Source organism: Amblyomma maculatum, chromosome 1, assembly GCF_055883805.1.
Source record: "Amblyomma maculatum isolate TAMU_Amacu chromosome 1, ASM5588380v1, whole genome shotgun sequence".
Classification (NCBI taxonomy): domain Eukaryota; kingdom Metazoa; phylum Arthropoda; class Arachnida; order Ixodida; family Ixodidae; genus Amblyomma; species Amblyomma maculatum.
In genome coordinates this window covers 14,974,925-14,998,198 of record NC_139344.1, presented here as the reverse complement: position 1 = coordinate 14,998,198, position 23,274 = coordinate 14,974,925, and the positions used below count along the sequence as shown (strand labels likewise).

General features: G+C 42.9%; 1 protein-coding gene across 1 annotated transcript; it reads right to left on the bottom strand.

Moving 5' to 3' along the window:
• Nucleotides 1-1,414: 1,414 nt before the first annotated feature.
• On the bottom strand, nucleotides 1,415-23,178 carry gammaSnap1 (gamma Soluble NSF attachment protein 1). The gene is made up of 10 exons (XM_084587764.1): nucleotides 22,925-23,178; nucleotides 22,754-22,821; nucleotides 22,568-22,652; nucleotides 22,454-22,471; nucleotides 21,764-21,904; nucleotides 5,143-5,209; nucleotides 5,004-5,074; nucleotides 3,887-4,045; nucleotides 3,712-3,832; nucleotides 1,415-3,628 (listed from the first exon to the last, which is right to left on the bottom strand). Exons 1-10 carry the CDS (start codon nucleotides 22,999-23,001, stop codon nucleotides 3,419-3,421), a joined length of 1,017 nt encoding a protein of 338 aa, XP_084443890.1. The 5' UTR covers nucleotides 23,002-23,178; the 3' UTR covers nucleotides 1,415-3,418.
• Nucleotides 23,179-23,274: the final 96 nt, after the last annotated feature.

Sequence of the window (23,274 nt, the reverse complement as noted above, 5' to 3'; positions counted from 1 at the left end):
ATAATTAAACTATACGTTCAAATATTTAATAAATTTTTTACTTGCCACATCACCCATACTTATGTTAATATAATGGGATAGCTCTGAGGTGTACACAATGACAATGACAGGTATTTGGTACGAAGTAAAACAATCGTAAGCAAAACAAAAAGGTCGCATACTACAGCAAAACATGTGAAACAGTTGCATTTTTTTCCAGAATGTCAATTGTCATAAAGTTGTTTTAGCACAATGGGACCATTCCAAAGGATAATTGTAAAACATAATAGTCATGATGTTAGATGGCCTCTGCCATGTTTGTGCATTAACATTCATAATCAACACAGATTGACTGTGACATCCGATGGAAATGAAAAAAACCTTGCCCAATGGTGGAATTGCACTTCTCCCTAGCCATGAAAAAAATTTTGATCGCAGGTTAACAGCGCAAATAACGCGCTGGGAACACAGGAGGATGCGACGACACAATGAGCGCTGGCTTTCAACAAAGTTTATTTCAATGAGCACGCATCCATATACTTATACAGCATCACACATGCCAGATATGTGACTTCTGTCCAATGCAATCACACACTTCTGCACATACACACAAAATCACTATACATTTAACATCTCGAGATTTTTTTTTAATACCAGCTGGGATATTTTCCTTACCCACTGTTCTTGCAGTCTCAGCTGCCTCTATTATCTCGCGCACCAGCTGTTCATCTGAAAAACAGCGCATCTGATAAACAGAGGTTTGCATGGGCTCTTTTTACTAGTTTTGAATGCGCCGATCAGAATTTGAGTGGCGCCTTGTTGCCTCTGGGTTCATTGGCACAGCATACATGCCCTTTGCCACAATCAAGAAATCTCGTAGGGCCTTGCACAGGGTCTTCATGGGTAATCACTAGTGGCTGAAGAACACGGTTAAAGCAAGCTACGGCCTCCAAGGCTATGTCATATCTGTACCGAAGCCATCACAAAGCACTAGGTAGTCATTAACGTACCTAAAAACCTTCAGAACCTTTGTTCCAGAGAGGGAGGTGAGAAGGGCTCTTTCTAGGCAAGGTACAGGTCACTAAGTACTGGCGCAATGCATGAAGAGGTACAAATTCCCCTCCCAGAGAACATCAACGGACTTCAAATACATAGAAAGGAGTTCTAAGAACCCCCCAGTCAACACTCTGCAGGCATTTTGCAATTTTCCACACACACCAGCATCTTGTTCTAGAGAATTGAATACAAATGCTTCAAATCCACAGAGCATGCTGCAAACAGCATTGAGAGAGCACACACACAAAAAAACATTAACCAAAAGTGCAGACATATGGAAATAGATGTCAGAGATTGCCCATTGAAAACTTGCGCAGCAGGACTTCAACAATGAGAAGTGCTTAAAAAACATAAAAAACGTCCCTGCTGCTAAAAAAAAAAAAAGAAAAAAAAAAAACCGTCGGTGCTCGCTAGGTTGTCCTCTTCTGTATTCCAATTACACTGTTTGCGTTGTTAATTTATAAGCCCAATCTGCTGTACTGGAAAACTTTTGAGATAAATAGAACCTCCTATATGGTGTATGAAAGCAAAAGCTTGCTTGCGTATCGAAGTTTGATTCGAGAATGCATGCTCCACTAGGTCATATGCTAGGTGATTAAGGTATACAATTGTAGGCACATAAATAGTTTCGAATCCTTATCTTTTAACTGGACTAGCAGGTGCATACCAATTAGGCAGCACAATGATATGCCACCACCTTGAACACTGCATGAACAGTTGCATCACAATTTTTATACGAAGGGGATCAAACCTGGTGCCACAAGAGGTATGTTAGTGTTGTCTCAAGAGTGAATGGTGTGCCATAGGCAATAAGGAGGGAAGAGCCCTGGCACAGGAATGATCTACTGCACGTCCTTGTCCCATTCACCACTTTGGTGGCTCAAGCCCCGGACTAGAACCCACAACCTCTTCTGCGACTCAAGCCCTAGATGGTACTTGGTGTTCAAACCCCAGACCTTAGTTTAGAACTAGAACCCTTGACCATATTTCAGTGCTCAAACCCTTTACCCTCTCTAAAACCACTGATACTATAACGACACACTGACATCACAACTTCCAGTATCACGTCAAGCGGACAACTGCTGTGACAGGTTCTGAGGACAAGAATTCATCTCATAAGCCATTATAAGTACAAGGAAATAACAGTAACAGGTATGCAAGCTTTGTCCTGTAAGAAATGAATCCAGGGCAACCTGATGTGTCTTACAAGGAAACTGTAAAAGTGCCAAGATTTCTCAACAAGACACCTGTAGATACGATGGTGATTGTGCATTTGCCTGTGTGTCATTTTCTTTGTATCTCAAGTTGCTGTCTGATGAAAAATTCCCACACCCTTTCAATACTTCAAATATTCTTCGATTGTTCTAAATACAAAACTCCAGCAGGACACAGATGAACTGGCAAAAAAAATCTCATTCTGCTAAAATTAAGGTTTATGAAGTTTAACGTCCTGCAATTACATGGGCTATGAGAGGTGCTATAGTGGAGGGCTTCAGATTAATTTCGACCACCTGGGTTCTTCAACCTGTACAGACACTGCACAGTACATGGCTGCCATGGCTGGGATCGAAGGCCTGCATCGTCGTGTTCAGCAATCAAGTGCCTCAAACGCTGAGCCACTGTTACAAATAAAATTAAGGTACATTATATAAAGCACAGGTACACATGCGATGACCGCAAAACAATACCACTGTGTTCAGTAGCACATTTAATTATTAATTTGGAAAAAAAAGGTGAAAAAGTAATGCTTAGCTTGTGCACAATAATATGCCCAAGAAATAATTTTGGAATACTTTTTGAAAGAAAGTAATGCACTATCGAGCTTTACACAGAAACAACTGCTAACAACCTCAAAATGCACATAAATAAGGCATATAAAAAGAGAAATTCTATGCCTAGTGGCCAATACGCACACTCAGCCTAACCAAGAAAGCTGGAAAGCTGGAACAAGTTACAGCAATACATTCTGTATATTGCAACACTTCTTGCTAAGAATGACTACACGGGCACCATGCAACAAGCTCTGTGGCAAATTTGTAAAAGAAATAAGAAAAATACACTAGAGTAGTATTTTCCAAGACAAGAAATACCACATGGCACTGAAGTGGTCCGATAATGCTTCACTCAGTCTCAATTAATTTGCAGAGAAAGCATACAGAATAAACAAGTATTTCTTTCAACACTGTGCTCTGCTGGATACGCACCCAATGACAGCACACTGTGTGCGCAGGAAGGTGGCATGAACCAGTGCACAACTATATAGTCTCCAACAATTACTATGCATTGCACAGAGGTGAAATAGCCAGAGATGAGCAAAGGGCATTTAGAAAGCCAGGAATGGTTGCATTATGATGAGTTACAACAAAAAAGCACCCTCTCATCCTCACAGAAGACCACTGGCATATTCATCTTCAGAGTCTCCAGCAGCCGTTGAGTCAGGAACTGCCAGGTGGTCCTGGTCAGGCCTGGCAACTGCTTCAGTATCGGTATCCTGGGCAACAAGTCTGGCCTCAGCAGTAGGCCGAGACACTGATGCTGTTTTCTGAGCAGACTCTGCCACCTGCTGTCCAAGCATCCTCGCCAACTTCGCATACTAAAATAAAAATGTAAGAAAATAAAATGTACCAAAAGGGGCACCCCACTATGTTTTCCACAAACATGCAGAATTCTGCTTACTTCTGTGTCCATGTGCTTGAGGAAGGGTGCATTTAAAGCACGAGAAACCATGTCCGGATCCCCTTCATCGTATCCTTTCAGCAGACACGACAGCGTGTCTTGTTCTTCTCCCTCAAGAAACCTGCACACAGTTTTTCAGTGGCAAGTGGGCACCCAGAAGGCTGAGCCTGCTCACCCTTCATCATGGTCCAGGGCCTTGCTGGCTGCTACAAAGTCATCTCGTGCCAGGTGGACAAGAACCAGCGCTACCACCAGTCGTCCAACAGCTCGCTCGTCCTGAGCTTCTGTCAGCAGCTGCTTCTGTCGCGATATAGCCTCTGCTGCTTCATCCCACCTAGTCACAGTAGATTAGATATGCCAAAAAGAGACATGTTGGTGGCTTTCACAATGGGTGCATTCGAATTTCCAGTCCCGGACTTCCATGCCGACAGGTCGCAGCTTTTGCTCTGACAGGAAGTAGAGTTATGGTCATGACTTTGCAAGCTCCTGCCATAGTCTGCTTACCATCAGTCACCACGATTAAGTTCTTCCACAGCGATGCCACCATATGTTTATGTCCCGATGTACATATAATACTTAAGATAGATAACAGAGGCTTGAAAAAATCTATGCTTTTTGTGAACGGAGTACAACATGCCTGAATGTGAAGCATTTGACAGAACTCAGTTTGGCAGGGTTTGCTAGCCGCTGCTGCTTGCGATGTTCTTCCTATGGCCCAATCCACTGTGCTCGAAAGCATATTTGCAAAAGCATTTACAACAAGCGTTAACTCCTTCAGCCCAGAACAGTTCACTTGCAATGCTTTCAGGACTGCAAGTTCACGAAACAAGAGAAGTTCTGGACAGCATGCACGAGCAAACAATCTGCGCTCAGAGCTCTGGATGCGTCTGTGTGTAGTGAAATTCAAGAAAGCAAAGCTACAAGATTCAAACATCTTACAGCTGCTTAGGGACCAATTACGGAGCTCGTCTCACGGTTTAACGCAAAATATTGTCTACGGGAGCACGTAAAGTACTCAGAATGCACATGAAGTCTAACTCAATGTGGCCACCCGCCCGATGCTACTTTCCCGCAAGCTATACTGGTGGGCGAAGCTTCTGGGCTGCCAGAGAAAAAATTAACAGTGGACTTGTGTTAGCAGGTAGTCCGGGACTGCTAGTGACTGAAAATCGGACGTGCCCATTGAGTGCTTGGCAAAAAAATAGTATAAGAGCAGACACATAGCCACATGCGACAAACTAAACATTTTCTGGGAATAAAAATACAAAAAAGTGCACCAGGTGACATCTCACCTAGAAAGCTTGAGTAGCAGGCGGACGGCATGACCACAAAACTCTGCAGACTGCCTGGGGCGATCTTCAACCTGAGAATTAAAAAAGTAAAATGCTAGCCATCGTTTTGGTATAAAGTGCAATAAATTAAACGCCTTACTGAAACTATTTCAGATGCCCTGTTGAAGAACTCAACTGCCACTTCGGGAAGCTTGCTTTCAACGATTCTGAAAATACAAACCCACACAACATTTTAGGCATTACAACTACCTAACCTGTGCTCTGTTATATATGTGTGTACGTGGTGTTCCTCAAGGTTCGCTTTCTCTTCTACAGGTTATTCTCCGCCTAATATGTGTCTTTGAATGAACACTAAACTACTTGAAGAATGCCTGCAACAAAACCAACCTTGACAGAAGACTGGCATTCATCAAGGAACTGGGACTAGTACACATTTAGGATACACTTGTAACAGAAGATGACGCTTTGGCCATGGGAGTTTTGTGGTTATGGCACCTAGACAGCTAAAGCCATCATGCGCCAAACTCGAGGCTGACATATCTGTTCAGTGAAAGGAAGCAAATGATTATTTTAGAACTTTACAGAAGATTTAGGACTTTGGCATCTTTCAAAAAATCTACAAGAGAAGATGTTTTAACCAGTGAATTTTCTCCTAGGATTAAGCTATGGTATAAGGGAATGTACTTGTTATAGAATTGTGGGAAAAGATATTAAGATGTGGTTTATGGTGACCACTTCTTCGCAGTGTTCGCATATGGGTTTGCCTTTCTTTGCTAGAATGAAGTTATGTGTCAGGTGAGTGCGTCCGATGCGGCATAAGATTACTTTAATAAAACATTCTTGATGACTGCATGTTTTCTATTCTTCTATAACTGGCTTTACTATACTCCGTTTCATACATCAAGTGCAACACTGCTAAAGCTAGAGCTCTTGTTTGCGCTCCCTGCATCGGCAAAGAAAAATGGTGCCTGCTCTTGACGAGAAGAAATAATAGTTGCTTTGTCTGCAAGCTTAATGCATATTACATTTGCCATCAACTTCAAGAAAGCACCCTTTTTAGGCAGAAAGAATCAAATTTGGTGAATTTGTATGTTTTTGTTTGTCGTTTTCGTTTGTATCGCGTTTTCGCTGCCGCGCAACCCTGCCAGCTGTGCCCTCCACCTCCGCAGCGACCTTGACTGCCTCTTCGGAGCGGATTTTTACTATAAGATCCGTACTGTGAAGATGTCCAGGCACGTAAAGCAAGTTATTGCAAATGTATATGCTCAGAATAGAGCCCATTTCTGCAGAAACCATTCGGCCACGAAATGAGCGCGTAGTAATCCACCTCCTTTTTCTTTTCTTGGGGACTACTTGCGTAGCTTTCGCTGCGTTACACCTGATGTATGAAACGGAGTATAGGTGTAACCTTTTATTAACTTCATTATCCCATGCTCCCTGCCACTTTTGTCTCTTTTCATCGCATAGATTTTATAGCATCATTGTGTGGAATTTTCACTTTCTGTACTTCAGCATTACAGGCAGCCATGGCACATACATCAGCCCTCTCGTTACCGCCGATTCCAACATGGCTAGGCACCCAGCAAAATTTGATATTACCGTATTTGCTCGCATAATGCTCGCACCCCCAACATTGGCCGTCAAAAATTAGAATATTTTTTCCACACATAATCATCGCACCACCAATATTACCACTGCGAGAGTCGTCTACTAGTAGTAACAAGCACCATCTTTAGAGCGCTACTGAACCTGGCTGGCCTCGTTGCTCGCGCTACCAGGCAGCGATAGCGTACTTGGATAATCATCATCATCAGTTAAATTCGTCTCTCTCTCTCTTTTTATTTTGACCTCCAAGATGCTCGCAGTCGTCACCATTTTGCGAGGTGTCTTCGCGTCTCGTTATTGTTCCTTCGTTTCGTCTCTGTTGCTTTGTTCCACCATCTACTGTTCTTGGTGCCGCATCGCGGTGGGGCGGTAAGCAAGTTATACAGCTGCTTTTAAGCTGAAAGTTTTCGAGTATGCGCTACAGCATAGCAACCGCACTGCCAGCAGGCACTTCGACGTCAACGATTGATAGTACGCGTGCGTGCGGTAAATTGTGCATGCAGCAAATAAAGTGCTTTAGCAATTTGTGCTTTTGGCGACCATGTACTTTTATAACAAGGGTAAGTCCTGCTTGAAAGTAATGTTTTGGTTGTATTTACAATAGCTGACTTAAGAATCCTGATTTACACCAATTTAAATTTGCTTTTAGCGCTCCAAAACATTTGCTTGAAAATTTTCCCCGCATAATGATCGTACCCCAACTTAGCATCAATTTTACGTGAAAAAATGTGCGAGCATTATACAAGTAAATACGGTAAGTCCTTGCGGTTTCGCTCTCACTATGTTATGGAGTATGTCCCCTACTAAACGTTCTGTTCCATTTTTGGGATGTAGTGATGTAAGTACGCTAAGGGAGTCTGTATAGATGATACTGTTTTCAATATTGTTGTTGACTATTTTTTCTACTGCTAGGGATACAGCGTAACATTTGGCGGTAAATATCGAGGCACACTGTGGTAACCTTACTATTTTTTCCCGTTTGTCTTCTATTACAGCACTACCTATATGAAATGTTTCAGAACCATCCGTATAAAATGCCTTGAGATCACTGTGTTTCTCATTTAATGCCAAGAGCTCTTGTATAATGTGTTCATGCGGTGTTTGTGCTTTCCAAAAGTGAGTAATCGATGGTTACTGAGGGTAACAAATTGGATTCCAAGGAAAGGAAGGTGCAGCAGAGGGCAGCAGAAAATTAGGTGAGAGGATGAGCTTAGGAATTTTGCAAGGGTCAAGGAGATGCAGATAGCACAGGACCGGGTAAATTGGAGGGATATCCGAGAGGCCTTTGCACTGCAATACATATAGTCCGGCTGCATATGATGATGATGACAATGAAGGTGCAGTACGATTGCCAAGAAATGTCGCTCAGAGCTTGTAGTAGCTTTTGAGTGAAACCTTTCCATGAGAAGTGCCAGCAGATTTTGTACAGTAATTTTCACCTAGTGAACAAGGCAGGATCTGCCTTTCTCCATTTTTTCAGTGACTGCCTAATAGGTCCGGCGTTGTGCTGAAAGCTAGCAGTGTGGTCGTTGTTCACATACAACTCAACACAGGAGCCCATTAAGCAATGAGAAATATTGTGACAGGATGAGAATGAGTGTGTTCACTGTCACCTTTTGTCTCTTTGCTTGTCATAACATCTTTACACACCGCTTTTGTATGCATACATTATGCTTTCTGTAGGAAACAATAAATCTCAGAATACAGCATATGACTAATGAAAAGGCCAGCAGTGACCCCTATTCACAAATATATATGCATATGCACATGAATGCATACAATAAAACATCATTGAGACACCAAGAAGAACTTAACTTTATAAACATAAAATTATTCACTGTGTAAGGCAACATGCTTGCACTAAACAATTAATGTTACATATTTGCTAGTATAGTCGAAATTAGATATAACGAATATCAATGTAAAGAAATTTGCGATGTAACACTTTTTTTTTTATTTCCCAATTTCTGGCCTATTGAAAACCATGTATTTTTTCTCATAATTTAATGAAGTAATTTTATGCCACACTTTCTATTTAAGAAGTCCTCGCGCACTGCATGCATGTACCAGCAGCCACCTTGACAATCGCATGAGAACTAAAACTTCAGCCAAGACAGACCTCATTTTGTATTTGCCCTTTTATGTGCCATTTTTGCCAGCAGTTTGGAATCTACAAGCGAAACAAAATGATGATAGGAGCGTACTGCCACACCATTTGTCGTGTGCATACAAAACTCACAGTGCGCAAGTTTCAGGACGCATCAAGCTACTCATCAAAGAAAGCATGTGGTCAATCACAATCATGACGGCAGCTTTTAGCATCGTTCACTTCAAAAGGTGGTTGCTGCTATCACACGTTCCAGCGATTTTGTGGCAGTGGACGGCGCCCATGCTCACCCCAGTGCGCTGCATGATAAAGCGAACATACTTAAAACCAGGCTTGCCCAACCATAAAAATAAAACCGTGGAAACGACAAGCCGGAGGCAGTTTCAGCATTGTACTTTTCCGCCAATTGGTCTAGAGAAAAGCACTTTTATGTTGCACAAGCGGAACCGCCGGCATTAATGTCACGGCTGCTGGCACTCTGCCAAGTTTGCCTCCCCTCTCACCAGCACCACCACCAATGTCAGCTTATCTACACTCTAATCCCCATTTGCAAACATTGTACGGTGAAGAAGATGATACTACCAGTTGCGACATCTGGTGACTTTCAGTACTAGGCGCTGTGCTCGCTCTTTGCTTTGTGCACACGGTTAATGATGCGCTCAAGTTCACTTGCTATCATTCATTATGCTCCTGATATACAAAAGAGCATCCGGTGCCCTTGTCAGCGCTATAATTGCTAAAGTTTCTTGCTTATTTCCTGGATTCGTAATTTATATTTTCCCTCCTACTAGCAGTGTTCCATGAAATTGTTACTTTATTTATACAGCTAGAACATGAGAACCTCGACGTAACGAAATTGGTAATTTATTAAAATTTTTGGCTCTAAGTAAGACTTTGTTATATTGAGACAACTGTATCACTACAACTTGAAAAATTAATATTTTGCATATTTGTGCTCCTCAGCACTCATCCAATATTGTGCAATTAGCAAAATCTTTAACCACCATCTTGGAGCACCTTAAATGGTTCTTGAAGAAAACTGTACTTATGTTATTCTTAACTAAAGGTGCCCACTGTATTTATAGTAAAAGAAAATATTTTGGTCATTGTAGTTCTGTTACTTAGGGCCTTGCCACAGCGACATGAAGCTTTAGGGGAACACTATTTGCAACATGAGAATACAGAATGTGGCAACAAAAGCTGTACAAAGACCTGAAATAGCTGATGCTTAAAGTGCTCAAGCCACCATCTTCATTGCTGGTGGAATGTAACAGATAATTCCGATAGTAATTGCATGCAGTATTTGTCTATGTGTGACTGAATGTTGAAGTATGCCAATAATATGGCAGAGAAGCATTTTAAAAAGAGTATATAATGGTAATTGTTGGTCATGAACCTCGGTTTCTAGCATTTCATATCACTATAGTACAACCTCCCTAATGATTACGGCTTACCTTCCTCACTCTCTCATTACATGTATGTTAAAACCTTTTGGAGTGCAGCGTCTCTTGCATGAAAAAAGAAAAAGATTCCAGCTACAACTTGGGGAGCAGTCCTTATACAAATAAAGTCGACACTTCAGACTAAACTGCACTTGAAGATCTCAAGTGTTTGTGCAACAAGGAAAATTAATGCAGGAATGAATGGGTACCTCCAAGACCAGCATTTTTTGCAAATTTTTCCAACTGTTTTGTTTCAAGGGAAGAAACAGCTGGTTAAATATACTATTCATTTCATGCAGCTAGGACAATGCTCTGCCCAGTCTCCACTGCATCATCTGGTGATAACTGCCTACTAGGCAAGCGTAGCTGGGCACTTTGTCGTGTCTTGACATACTGGCACTTTTCCATCGACTGTCATCTGTGAGCTACAAATTCAAGAGGTATCTTTGGAAGTGACCACTTTCATTATCAATGGAGAGTAGCGACAGGCTAAGAGGATTAGGATACAATCATAATAGCAGTGGCCAGCAGAGGCCAGCTTAAAGGGCCATGAAAAGCTCCTCCTCTCCGCAACACAAAACATTTTCAGCTAGCTTCATTAGCAGCAAGCATATGGGCAATCAAAAATGATGCTCACACAAGCATGCAAGAAGAAGAAAACAAGTCATGACAGGTGCCCCATCCGGCACGCGCAACTTAGGAGCGTTCAATGAGCGGCCATACCCCGCAAGCCCTAATAATGTCATAGAGAGGCTTCTGTGTGGGGATGCGTCACTCAAATCGGTTGCGAGCAGTCGCAAGGCATATTTAAAAAAATTATTAGTGAATTATGGGCTCCACAGAAAAAAATTTTAATTTCCCTCGAAAATTCATAGACACCTTTACGGATTTCTTGTATTATGAAATCGCCGCAAGAAGCATTTCAGGGGCCCTTTAATGAGAGGGCTGGCTGCCACTGCATCATCATATTTATCAGCTTCACCACTTGATAGTTTTAAGAAAACAATAAAGTAATACTGATTAAAACTGCACTTCAAGTAGGAACAAACAACTACTAGCACAATATGTGCTGGCTAAGAGAGGGAACAACGCAGTAATATGCACAAATGACATTTTCTTTCGGTCATATATAGAAGCTTGTTGTGCCAATCAGCAGTGCAGGCAAGGCATTGTTCTGCAGAACAGAAACTACCTCTCATTCTATTACATGGAGAGTAGAAGATTAAGAGAAGCACTTCTGCATTTACTTTATCAGCATTCTCATGAATGACATCTCTTATTAGGAATGAGGCTAAAGTATAGAGTGGTGCCATTTTGAAAACTGAAAAGATGTGTTTTCAAAAATTATAAACTACAAGTTTGCAAGCAGTGCTAAACCATGACTAAAATACTCAAAATTATGTCATCCACTGACATCATGACCAAACACTTAATGGTGTCAGGTTCATTTCAAAATAAAGGATCTTTTTCCACTCATGCTTTGTGCATGCGAAAAGTGTCCTTGGCCACCATTTTCGCCAGGATGCCAGGCGAAAATGAGGAGAGGAGTTAGCTCCGCATGCTTTTTTTTACAAAATGACGTCCCTTGCTTTAGCGATTCAACAAACTGCTGCACAAAAACTACATGCAGTGCCAGCCCTCAGAAATACATGTATCGTACTGTCCCTGCCTGCCTTCGCCTCACGCAAGAAGACACGGCCAGGTTTGCCAGCGTTCCGTTGTCACAGTGTAGGGGGAAGGTGTGTCACGGTGCATCCACATATGACTCGTGCATCTTTGCACAGGGTAGGCGAGACTAGCCCTGCACTCAACTACTACTGGTAAAATAAACCCCCTCCACAGCTGTGAACGAATTTATTCAGAAAATATGCGAGGAGCCTCGGTAACCTGTCACATCAAACGCACTTCACCTGAGAACTACAAAAACGGTGCACTACTAAAAAATTTTAATTTAACAAAGGATATTCAAAATACTAAGTGTTCTGGCAACACTAGTAGCAACCACCATGTTGTCCGGGGCACAATCAGATTTTCACTGTTTGTTGGTGTGTGTCCAACAATAACGAATCCCGTGGGAACGCAAAAAAATTGTTCGTTATTTTGAAATATCGTTGTAATAAAAACTCTGCGATTATAAGCCAGTGGTCAAACCAAGAGACGAAAATGACGTACCTTGGCAGTAGGCACGTGTGTATACAAGCAAAGCCTAAAATGAAACTTCTACTAACTCCTTGCACTAACTCCAAGCTGATTTATTTGAAGAAATCAATTATTTTCTTCTGCCGCATGCAGCAAACACGACCATGCACTACATTACATCACCACAGTATATACACCTTCCACTTTGCGCAACATCTCATCGGATGTGTGATTGCACCGAGCGATAAAAGTACGGACTTTGTCCATGTGTAAAAAAACGTTAGTTCGATGTGACCTCATCTTCAGTACTCTCTGAAGTTTGAAAATCTTGTCTCGGGCTTTCAAAATGATCGCGGCAGTCTACGAGGCAATGCTATCTGTCTGCAGGGGCCGATTCACTTTTTCCCCATGTCGATTTCTTGCAGTGGAAGTTCCTATCTTCTTGGCACTTCGCTGGCTACAGTCATCATCACATCCCGCACAAACTTCGCAATAAGATCACCCGCGACAAAAGAAAAAAAAAAAGGTACCATCCCGCACGCGCAATTGGCACGAACAATCGACCAGCGAACTACACACAACACAGGAAGAAAAAAAAGGCAGGAGGCTAGGCCTAGGCCTGCTGGCTACTGTATAATAAACCACACCTTTGTGGTGGCGCTAGGAGCTGGCACTAGATATGCTGAAAATGACAGCTACAGCCCATGGACCACACACAAAGAAACAACGGTTTCTGTTTTACGCTTGAGTTTCGAGCTGCGGCGCTGTTAATTTTAGCCGAATTCGTAATACTGATGTTCCTAGATTACAGAAGAAAAAATAAAATATGTACGTTATCCTGAAATATTCATTATTTTAAAATTCGGAATTCTGAAATAGTTTTACATTGAAAATACAGGGAATATGCTGGGGATTCTTAAAAAATTTGTTAATTTGAAAAATTCGTTATTGTGGTGTTCGTAGTAACGAGATTTCACTGTATAAGGTTGAACACATGCCACCTTAGAAGGATGCTAGCTTTCCATCATATGACAGCCTTCAATGTCAGTTCTGAAATTGCCAGCAGACTTCAGTGTGCTTCCCAAGCTTACTGATGCAACATGGTGGCATTCTTCATGCACAATTATCTGTCTGGAAGGTAAAAGCGGAATGCCTACTGTTCCCGCTGAGGCTTCTTCTTTGTCATGTGCATGCCAGAGAAACTGATCTGGGTGGATATAATTCATTAGTACAACAAAGTGCTCTTAATTGAGAAATCCTGTATAAGTATGAAATCCTCATTTGATCCCTTAAAGCAGTTCAAGGAGAAGGTGGCAGTGTTCAATCTTTCTGCTTTGAGCTGGCACTGCAAAACGCGGTTATCACCTTATAACTTGTACACTGCAGCTATTGCTTGCTACAGCTCATCATTTGAAGTACAGCAGATGACACATGCAGTCACTTAGACTGCAGAAGCGCTGAACTTTTTCTTGTGGGGGCACAGCATTGTTAAACAAAATATACACGAATACACTCACATGCTGCTTCTAGAATAAATTGCTGCTACTTTGGCTTTTCTTGTTGCGAGTTTAACTCATAGGAAATCATTCTATGACTGAAATGAGCAACCCGCCCGGGTGGTGCAGTGGTTACGGCGCTCGACTACTGTGCCCAAGGACGCGGGATCGAATCCCGGACTCGGCGGCCGCTTTTTGATATAGGCGAAAAAGCAAGGCGCCCGTGCGCTGTGCGATGTCAGCGCATGTTAAAGAACCCCATGTGGTCAAATTATCTGGAGTCCTCCACTATGGCATCTATCATAGCCTGAGTCACTTTGGGACGTTAAACCCCACAAACCAACAAAAATGAGCAGCGCGAAAACAAGGCGACACGCTAAGCAGGCACTGTGTCGGCTTTCAGTGATTACTTCGCAGTAGTACTGTTATTTACTTTTGCTAAGACGGCGACTACGTGAAGTAGGCTGAAATAAGCTGCTTTTTGGTGCTTGTTATGTGCAACCAGCTGTGGCATGCAAGTGTGCACACGCGAGATTCAATGTTTTGTATGGAGGCGGCGTGAGTCAAACATAAAATGAGTATAGACGTAAACTACAGAGGTACATTATGTATGACAAGGTCACACAGAATGCACCAGCAGAAATTGAGGTTGACATGGTGCCGCACAACAAGCAAGCAGCATTGTACGAGTGGCCACGGTTGTACCGATGGACGACTAAGGTTGTTTTTTTTCCTATCAATCGCATTTACTTTTTAGTGTGTCGTGTGAAATCACTGGTAAAAATGTATTTCTACCTCGTTCCCCTAGTCATCCTTTTATCCTCGCGACATACACAAGGGCAAACAGCATTGTTTGCAAGACGAACAGATGCGATTTTTTCACTTAACAGCATGGAGCCATCACCGAGACCGTTTTCGGAGCCCCCTCACAAGATGGCGCATAGTAGTTCACGTTTTTCCTCCCAAATGGCGGGCCTTATTAAAGGGTGCAACAGAACAACAATGGAGAAGAAAAGTGGTGTTGGTATGCTGATACACCAAAGGACCAATTGGCAAAGGGTAAAACCAACTTGCAAAGAACATGTCTGGGTTCCAGGAACAATAGCAGGTAAAAAGGTATGGCTAGGGGTAGCCTATTTATGGACAGGGGACAAATGCAAACAGGAAAACAGGGATCTAGTAAAATGTCTCAGTGAAGATATCAGTTTGGTGATGGGGCCGAGATAGTCTTATTCGGTGATATGAATAGACAAATTGAGGATCTGGATGGATACACCGATGGCAACGGGAAGTTAATGCTAGAAATCTGTGAGCAGTTTAACCTAGTTACTGTGAATAAAGAAAGTAAATGTGAAGGCCAGATGACGTGGGAATTTCGGAATAGGCTAACGACCATTGATTACTGCTTGATATCACCAGGAATTTACAATAAGCGCTCAAGGATGAAAATAGATTAGGAAGGCGTGTACAACCTGAGAAGTAACCATAAGCGCCAGCAAGTGGGACACCTGGTTGAAAGGAAAAATCAAAAAACACAAAAAACAACGCAAATTTAACTGACAAATGTCTAGAGCTAATAGCATTAGGCATTGAGGAAATGATAAAGAAATACCCCACGGAGTTGGATTATAATAAGTTGCCGTATAAACAGGTGTAAGGGCAGCACTTTTTTTTCCAGATTTGAGGGCCAATATTGAGGGTGTGGCCCATACACACGACATACGAAAAAACATTTTTTAAAGTAAAAACAGACCAATCAGTGAATGTGCGGCATTTATTTACCATTCAATCGTCACTCGCAGAGCCTTCAGACTCCAAGCTGATGCTGTGCTCTGGTGCATGTTCATCTCACAGGTTGTCTTCAGTCCTTTCTAAACTGTTTGAAATCCCGGTCACCTTGAAACTACAGAATACAATGTCCGTAGACACAGAGTTCCATGCGGGCAAAACCCAGCCAAGCACAGTCGCGAGCGGCAATTCACAAAAAATAAAGGAGAGAGCACACAAGAGCCGGAACTACGGTGTGTGACCATGCTACCACTACTCACGTGCCTTTGACAGTCATGAGACAAAGCCTGGGTGGCTGGAGCTGGCGATACCGATATGGATTGCAGAAGCTTGCGGCAGAAGAAAAATATAATAATAATGACCCGCGACTTTGGGCCCCATTCATGGGCGCCATCTGGAAGCTTCTGCGCACGTGCATTTTGAAGGCAATTCCCGAGTGGATCGTCGAAAGTTTCAGTGTGGCCCTTACACATTTTTGTTTTTAATATTTGCTTCAGGAAACAGGAGGTGCAGCCCATACATGGGTGCGGCCCTTACATACATATATACGGTAGCACAACTCATCCATACAAAATTCGAGAAGTAAAAGAGTCAAATTGATGGAAAAGTAGAAGGACTCCTCAAAGCTGGTGGAATAGTGAAATTAAACAGCCAATCAAACAAAGATGGATGGCTTCCAGAACACAGCGAAGCTAAGAAAGCGCAGCTATCTCAAGAGGAAATAGACAGAGTATCGGAATCCTATCGGCAAAAGAAACTGGAAGTGCAGATACTTGTGCAGAGTAAAATAAAACAGCACGCCGATTGCTGGATGACCGAAGTGTGTGACTCAACTATAGAGACGGCAAAGCGATTCTGGAGCCATATAAGCTGCCTGGGTAAAAATAATCATAGGGAGCAGGAACAGATTCAGGACGCAGAGGGAAAATGTCTAGAGGGGGATGACCACTATAGGATATATTACATGAGGTATTGCCGAATCATTTAAGCGCAATGATGGGGTAATTGCCCTGGATGAAGAAACAGTGCCAGATAGCAAGAAGGAAAGGAGCTTACAATTACAAATCTTAATTGAAAGAAGAAGGAAACAAATACTCCTGTGTGTACAACCATAGAGATTGACAAAATTCAAATCAAGCTAATCAAAGAGCTTGGTCCAAGACGCAAGGACGTGTTTCTAAAGGCATTAAAAACAGTCATAACAAATAAATTCCGAACAGCTGGTGACTGAGTAAGATAAATTTAATCTATAAAGGAAAAGGAGATAGGAAGAACATTGAATTATTTAGACCGATCACGATAACATCAGTTACGTATAGGCTGGCAAAGCAGGCAGTGAAACTAAAAATGCAGGCATGGATACAAAGTAATATACTGGGCGAACAACAGAATGGGTTCAGAAGTGGTAGGTGCCTAGATGATAGCATTTTCGTAATAACCAAATGCATAGAAATAGCCAGGGCGGAAAACAGACTGCTGTGTTTAGCCTTTCTGGACATAAGCGGTGAATACGACAGCGTAAAAAGGGAACTTCTGTGGAATATACTCGAATCTGAAGGCATCAGTAAAGAAGTAATTGAACTACTAAAGCAAATATACAGTGATAATAAAGTCGAGATTGCATGGGAGTGGTTAAGAAGTACAGGTGCGGACAGAAGTAAACGGAGCGCCCAGCCCAAGAAAAAACTGAGGGTCAACGCCGCCTATCCGAGCCGGGCGAAAGCAGGTTCTGGCGTGCATCTGAAACCCTTGCCGGCACGACCCTCCCTTTGCTCCGCATGCCATGTCACTGTCCCGGCGTCACTGTTGCGATAATGATAACCGTGATCGGATGGTCGTGCTCTTCAAGGCGAGCGGGCATTTAAGGTGCGCAGACCACTGCCTTCCTAGCAGAGCACGCATGGACAGCGCTACATTTAAGCTGCTTCATTCAGACAGTAGTAGAGACATTTACGCCTGCAGATAACAGCGTGATTTGTGTTTTGAACTGTTGTTGCCGCCGGGATTCATTTTTATATCGCTGCCGACGAAATATGCTCGACCTCGACGTGCTGGCGCAGATTCGGGTTAGTTCATTACAGTTGCTGTTAATGCTTGGACATTAATACGACCATGGGGCGGAAAGTACACATATACAGAATATTTCCGCAGAAGGTGCCCGCCTAAAAATAAGATCGATAGGGAGTTTGGCCTTGTGGTAGAGCATCCGCCTCGTGTTCGGGAGGAACCAGGTTCGATCCCTGGTGCCGCCGGGTACCCACCGGCTTTTCAATGGGTACAAGCTTTCCCCCGGCCTGGTGCTCGGCTCTTTGGGGTGAATGTTTGGGCAAGGGGTCATAGGTCTCAAATAGTTGCTCCGATGTGGCAGTGATCAGTTCCGCCATCGGACAACAATAAGTCCGCCTTGTGTGGCAAAAGCCCATTATGTGACCCTTTTTTTTTTCTGTCAACCCGACCTTTGCAGGTCATTAGTCTGTTCGAAACTTTAAGCCCTCGAAGGAGCACAGCAGGGTTAGCAGAGCCTCTTCCAAACGCACACCCCTAAGAGAGTCGGGCGCCGACCGGGAGATGCTTGTACCCATTGATTTGTGCTTTGAACTTTTGTTGCTGCCGGGATTCATTTTTATCTCGCTGCCGACGAAATATGCTCGACCTCGACGTGCTGGTGCAGATTCGGGTCAGTTCATTACAGTTGCTGTTAATGTTTGGACATTAATACGATCATGGGGCGGAAAGTATATGTATAGACCAACACCGTGTTTACAAACAAAGGGGGCGCTCGCGGCGCTGCTGACTGGGTGTGAAAAGTAGGTTTAGGGCCCATAAGAATACATGAAACCAAAAGATTCCAAAGCAGTTTTCTGGTTTGGTTTGGTTTGTGGGGTTTAACGTCCCAAAGCAACTCAGGCTATGAGAGACGCCGTAGTGGAGGACTCCGGAAATTTCGACCACCTGGGGTTCTTTAACGTGCTTATTTCATGGGACACCTATGATGTCCTTATTCGGTGCAGAGTAACCGTGAACATCCTAGAACAGATCGTGGAAGTTTGAAATCTCATTACCGAGGCAAAGTATTTTTAAAACATTGCGAAAATTATGGGGGTGCGAGTTGAGAGGGCGACCCATAGAAACACATGTAAACACAACTTACCGCAACATTTTTCTCGTTTCGCAGGGCACCAGAATTGCGGTGGGTGGTGGGTAACCTAGCCAACGCTTTGAAGAAGTATGCTGCGTCATTGCAGAGGCGGTCTACTTTTAAAACTCCCCAAATAATCTATGTTGTGAATCCAGATCCCCCAAAATGCTCATGTAGCGAATCACGAAGTTTTGTTTACAGTCTGATATGCTGCCGCATAGGGTAAATTAGCTTGATAATACTGTCATTCAAGTGATAAATCCCGGACAGATTCACATTTTAAAAAGCAGTTGTCAAACGCCATATAACAATACGGACCGAACGAGATTCGTGCATTGTAGCAGACGACAGCGCAGCTGGCGATGCCCACCGCGGCCGCCTCCAGCTCCGGAGCGTCTGCTAGCGACAACGCCGCTGGTGCATGGTCGTCTGCAACTGTGCGCGGTCAGTTTATCGTGCTGTGAACGGTCCTGCAAGTCGTCAGACTTGCAGTACTTGCAAGGGAGTTTAGTGTGCCATGCAACATGATGTCAGGGCATGGTACAAGGCTTTCACCAAAAAATGAGAAGGGTTCAATGCTGCTGAACCGAGAAAAATGTTGCGGTAAGTTGCGTTTGCCTATGTTTCTATGTGTCGCCCTCCCAACTCGCGCCCCCTAACGTTTTGGGTATTTTAAAATTACTTCGCCTTGGTAATGAGATTTCATACTTTCACGATCTGTTCTAGGATGTTCATGGTTGCTCTGTACCGAATAAAAACATCATAAGTGTCCCGTTAAATTAGAAAACTGCTTTGAAATATTTCGGTTCCATGTATTCCTATGGGAGCTAAGCCTACTTTTCACCACCAGAAGAGCCACCGCATCGCGCTTAGGTCACAGATCGGTGTTGGTCTATACAGAATATTTCCACAGAAGGTGTCCACCTAAAAATAAGATCGATAGGGAGTTAGTCGAAAACTACTAATCGGTATATTAATTCTTAGCTATGGTAAAAACTCAGTGATGAGTACCAAGTTAATGTGGTCACTTCGAAAATTTGGCAAACTGGAACCTCAAAATTTGACATGGTCCGAACTTCAAATTTGGTATTCAATCTGATTTGACAATGGCCAGATGAGTGGCGCCCTCGATGTTTAAGGGTGCTACCCACAAATACGGACCAATGGCCACCCAAATTGAACGAACCCAATTTGCGGCGGTACTTCACGTATTTCGAGCAGGTCAACAGCGAGATGCAAATCAGTGGCGGCGAGTGTTCAAAACACACGGGCCCATCTACCGCTTTCTAAACGATGTGGCTGAATTAGCACCGCCCCACAAACTATGATGTCTCAAGGCAGTGGTCCGCGCACCTTAAATGCCCGCTCGCCTTGAAGAGCGCGACCATCCAATCATGATCATCATTATCGCGATAGTGACAAGGCATACGGAGCAAATGGAGGGTCACGCCGGCAGGGGGCAGGCAGATGCGTGTGACGATCTCTGCTTTCGGTTGGCTCGTCTAGGCGACGCTGACCTTCAGTTTTTTCTTGGGCTGGGCACTCCGTTTAGTTCTGTTCACACCTGTAAGTCTACTGTCAAGGTATCAAAAGGACTAAGGCAAGGATGTCTGCTATCACAGTTGTTGTTCATGATTTATAAGAATATGGAAAAGAGTGTGCAAGAAAGTAACCTTGCTTTTAACCTCTCATAAAAGTTGGATGGAATGGACGTAGCACAAATGCTTCCAGGATTAATGTACATGGACAACATTGTTCTAATAGCCAGGAAGATTTACAAGTATTGGTTAATATATTTGAATACGAGGAATATGTAGTCGGCTTTACCTTCAGCGCAATTATTACCCATGCCACATGGGAAAATTAATGCCAATCCCACCGAATGACATTTGTTCAGTTTATAGTCCTTTTTTAGGTGCGCTGCTACACGATCCAAACTAATGTAATTTGTAAATGATGGCAATGCGATGGATACACAAGTGTTGGTGCGCCTTCAATACGTTGCGAAAATGATGAGCGCTGTGATTGAAAGCAGCCTTTAAATTCACGTCACATGACTCATAACCAACTTGTTGATTACGACAACCCATTACGAAGTTAGCAACTGCGCCGGTGGCGCTTGTTTACTAAAGGGTAAGTAAGGAAGGTGCGCGCGTCGGCACCCGGATGTGAAAACCACACGAATTGTTTCAACAATGTACACTTTGCACACTAATCCAAGTGCAACACGTAAAATAGGCAGCTCTAGTGTATTGACTGACGATGCTTTTATAGAACCTTCAAGTTTCGTCTGACGGCGTAGCGCACCACAGCCCCGTCGAGCCCTGTCAGTTAGCTATGTTACACGGCCGTACAACGGCAGTTAGCGATGTTACACGACAGCACCAACTGCAGTTGAAATCTCAACTGACCGCCAACTGAACTGCCGGTGAAAACGGCCGTGTAATAAGGTGTAACAGGTATAACTTCGCTTGTCACTCTGCATGACAACAAAAAGAAAGAAGTGTTTTAATGATAATGGTCCTTGTGAAATTCAGAACAATCTGTCTACTCTTTTTTTAACTTGAGCAACTGTACTAAGGGCATAGCTGCCTTAACTTTTAGCCTTCGAAGCATTACTGTTGTAGTTGTTTTTTTTGAAAGGAAAATAATGAATTTATTAGGCACATCCAGATTTTCAGCTACACTGCACGTAATTAAGAGTTCAAAATGGACTTGATGAAAATAAAAGCCAGCACCCACCTGACTGCAGTTATAAAGCAATGAACTCAGAAGGGTGGCAAGCTGTCAGTGTACACAATGAACATGAAGTTTCGTTAAAAGTTTGCATTGTCATGCTGTCCTTTCTATATTTTGATAGCACACCTTTCTGTTATGATGCAAGACCAACTAGAACAGTGTAAAGCCTTGTCGACGGGATTCTTTACTATAAATCTTATATCTTTGACAATATCAATGGAGATTCTATAAGAAATGCTAGAAGCTTGCTCTAACCAAAAGACAACATGCAATTTGACATCAATGTGCATGGTGACTGAACTCACTTGGCTCCTCGCTCCAAAACTAATGCTGCTGTGTCAGGGCTCCTTGAGTCGATGTACAGTCGAGATGCCCTGTCAATGAGTTCAGCTGTTGCCTGAAGGTTACCCATATCCCTGCTGACCAATGCTGCCTGTTCCAATTGCCTGCAATGAAATTGAGTACTTACATCAGTGTCCTTTGTAAATATCAAGCAGAAGAGTTCTGCCCAACCCTTGGAAAAAGTGAAATTTTCCACTGCATTTTTGGAGCTACCTGCACAGGCTTAGTGCACAGAGTCTGCACCAGACTATTCTATAGCAGTAACTGCACAGTAGTGTAGACATTAAGAAAAACTTTCTGGTAACTGATATTCATGCCCATTCCACTGTATAAATATGGCCACTGATTAAAGGTAAACGTTCACATAACATACATATTTGTTGCTACCACTAATCTCTAGTCATGTTCAGGAACTAATTATTTGGCCACTTGCGCACATGAGGAAGCAAATGCAATATGCGTGAAACCAGAATGTGTGAACCGGCTAGTTGTGAACCGATATGCCAAAGTGCACCCAATCATTTCACCTTCGTAAAGTGTCGCGATATATATATATATATATATATATATATATATATATATATATATATATATATATATATATATATATATATATATATATATATATACACTTATTACGATGATCGACTTACTTTCCACTAGAGAAGAACCTGGGGGCACTAAGTCAAGGATAATATTTGCACAAATTAGCACCGGCCTACGTTCATTTAATGTGTTCTAGCCCAGTAGCAGGCTGATAAGGATACGATCCATTTTTGATGTAGCAGTCCGCTGCGCGGAGATGGGCATCTTTGCACTGGTCCAGGGCTTTCGCAGCTTTGAAGCAAGTAGCTGGTCGTGGCGTAACGAAAACAGATAAACAGTACCAATGAAAACGACTTAAAAACTACGAGTTTCATACTGTACATACGAACAAGAACAATATACGTTACCTGCCTTGCTGAACTCATTCGCAGCGCTGTCTAAGTCTGGCTTCCACTTTAAAAGGCCTGTTTTCAAACTGAGAAGAAACGTAGAGCATTAAAGCGGGGCCTTGCGTGCTGACTGCTTCATATATACAACGCTGATTACGCTGAAGCATAGTGGGACGATCGCAATACTACCATTTTTCCGCTTGACGCAGTGCCTCTGCACCTTCAGAGATTTTCCGACTAGCCGAAGAATTGACGGGCGTACCCATTTTACTCAGCAATATGAAATTCGAACTGGTGAAGCGTAAATCTTCTTAAACGCCCAGCAGCCACATTAACACGAAATGAAACTAAACAGTCAGTATCGCTGCTGGCTGCAGGCAAGAAAGCCGCATGCCGCATGACACAACGCAACAACGGCGCCAACTCAAGCCGTACCGTAGGCGCGGCAGGCATGCGGCAGGCGTCAAAATGCAAAATACAAATTTTGTTTCAAATTTAAATAATTTTTGTAACAACTTGATATTTGCCCTAGCGTAGAA

Excerpts from the sequence above, each read along its gene's own strand:
- gammaSnap1 (XM_084587764.1), bottom strand. The coding sequence starts at position 23,001 with ATGGGTACGCCCGTCAATTCTTCGGCTAGTCGGAAAATCTCTGAAGGT. Across the intron at positions 22,653-22,753 it reads GAATGAGTTCAGCAAGGCAG|CTACTTGCTTCAAAGCTGCG; the intron begins GTAACGTATATT and ends CGCCACGACCAG. Across the intron at positions 3,629-3,711 it reads TCAAGCACATGGACACAGAA|TATGCGAAGTTGGCGAGGAT; the intron begins GTAAGCAGAATT and ends TTTTTATTTTAG.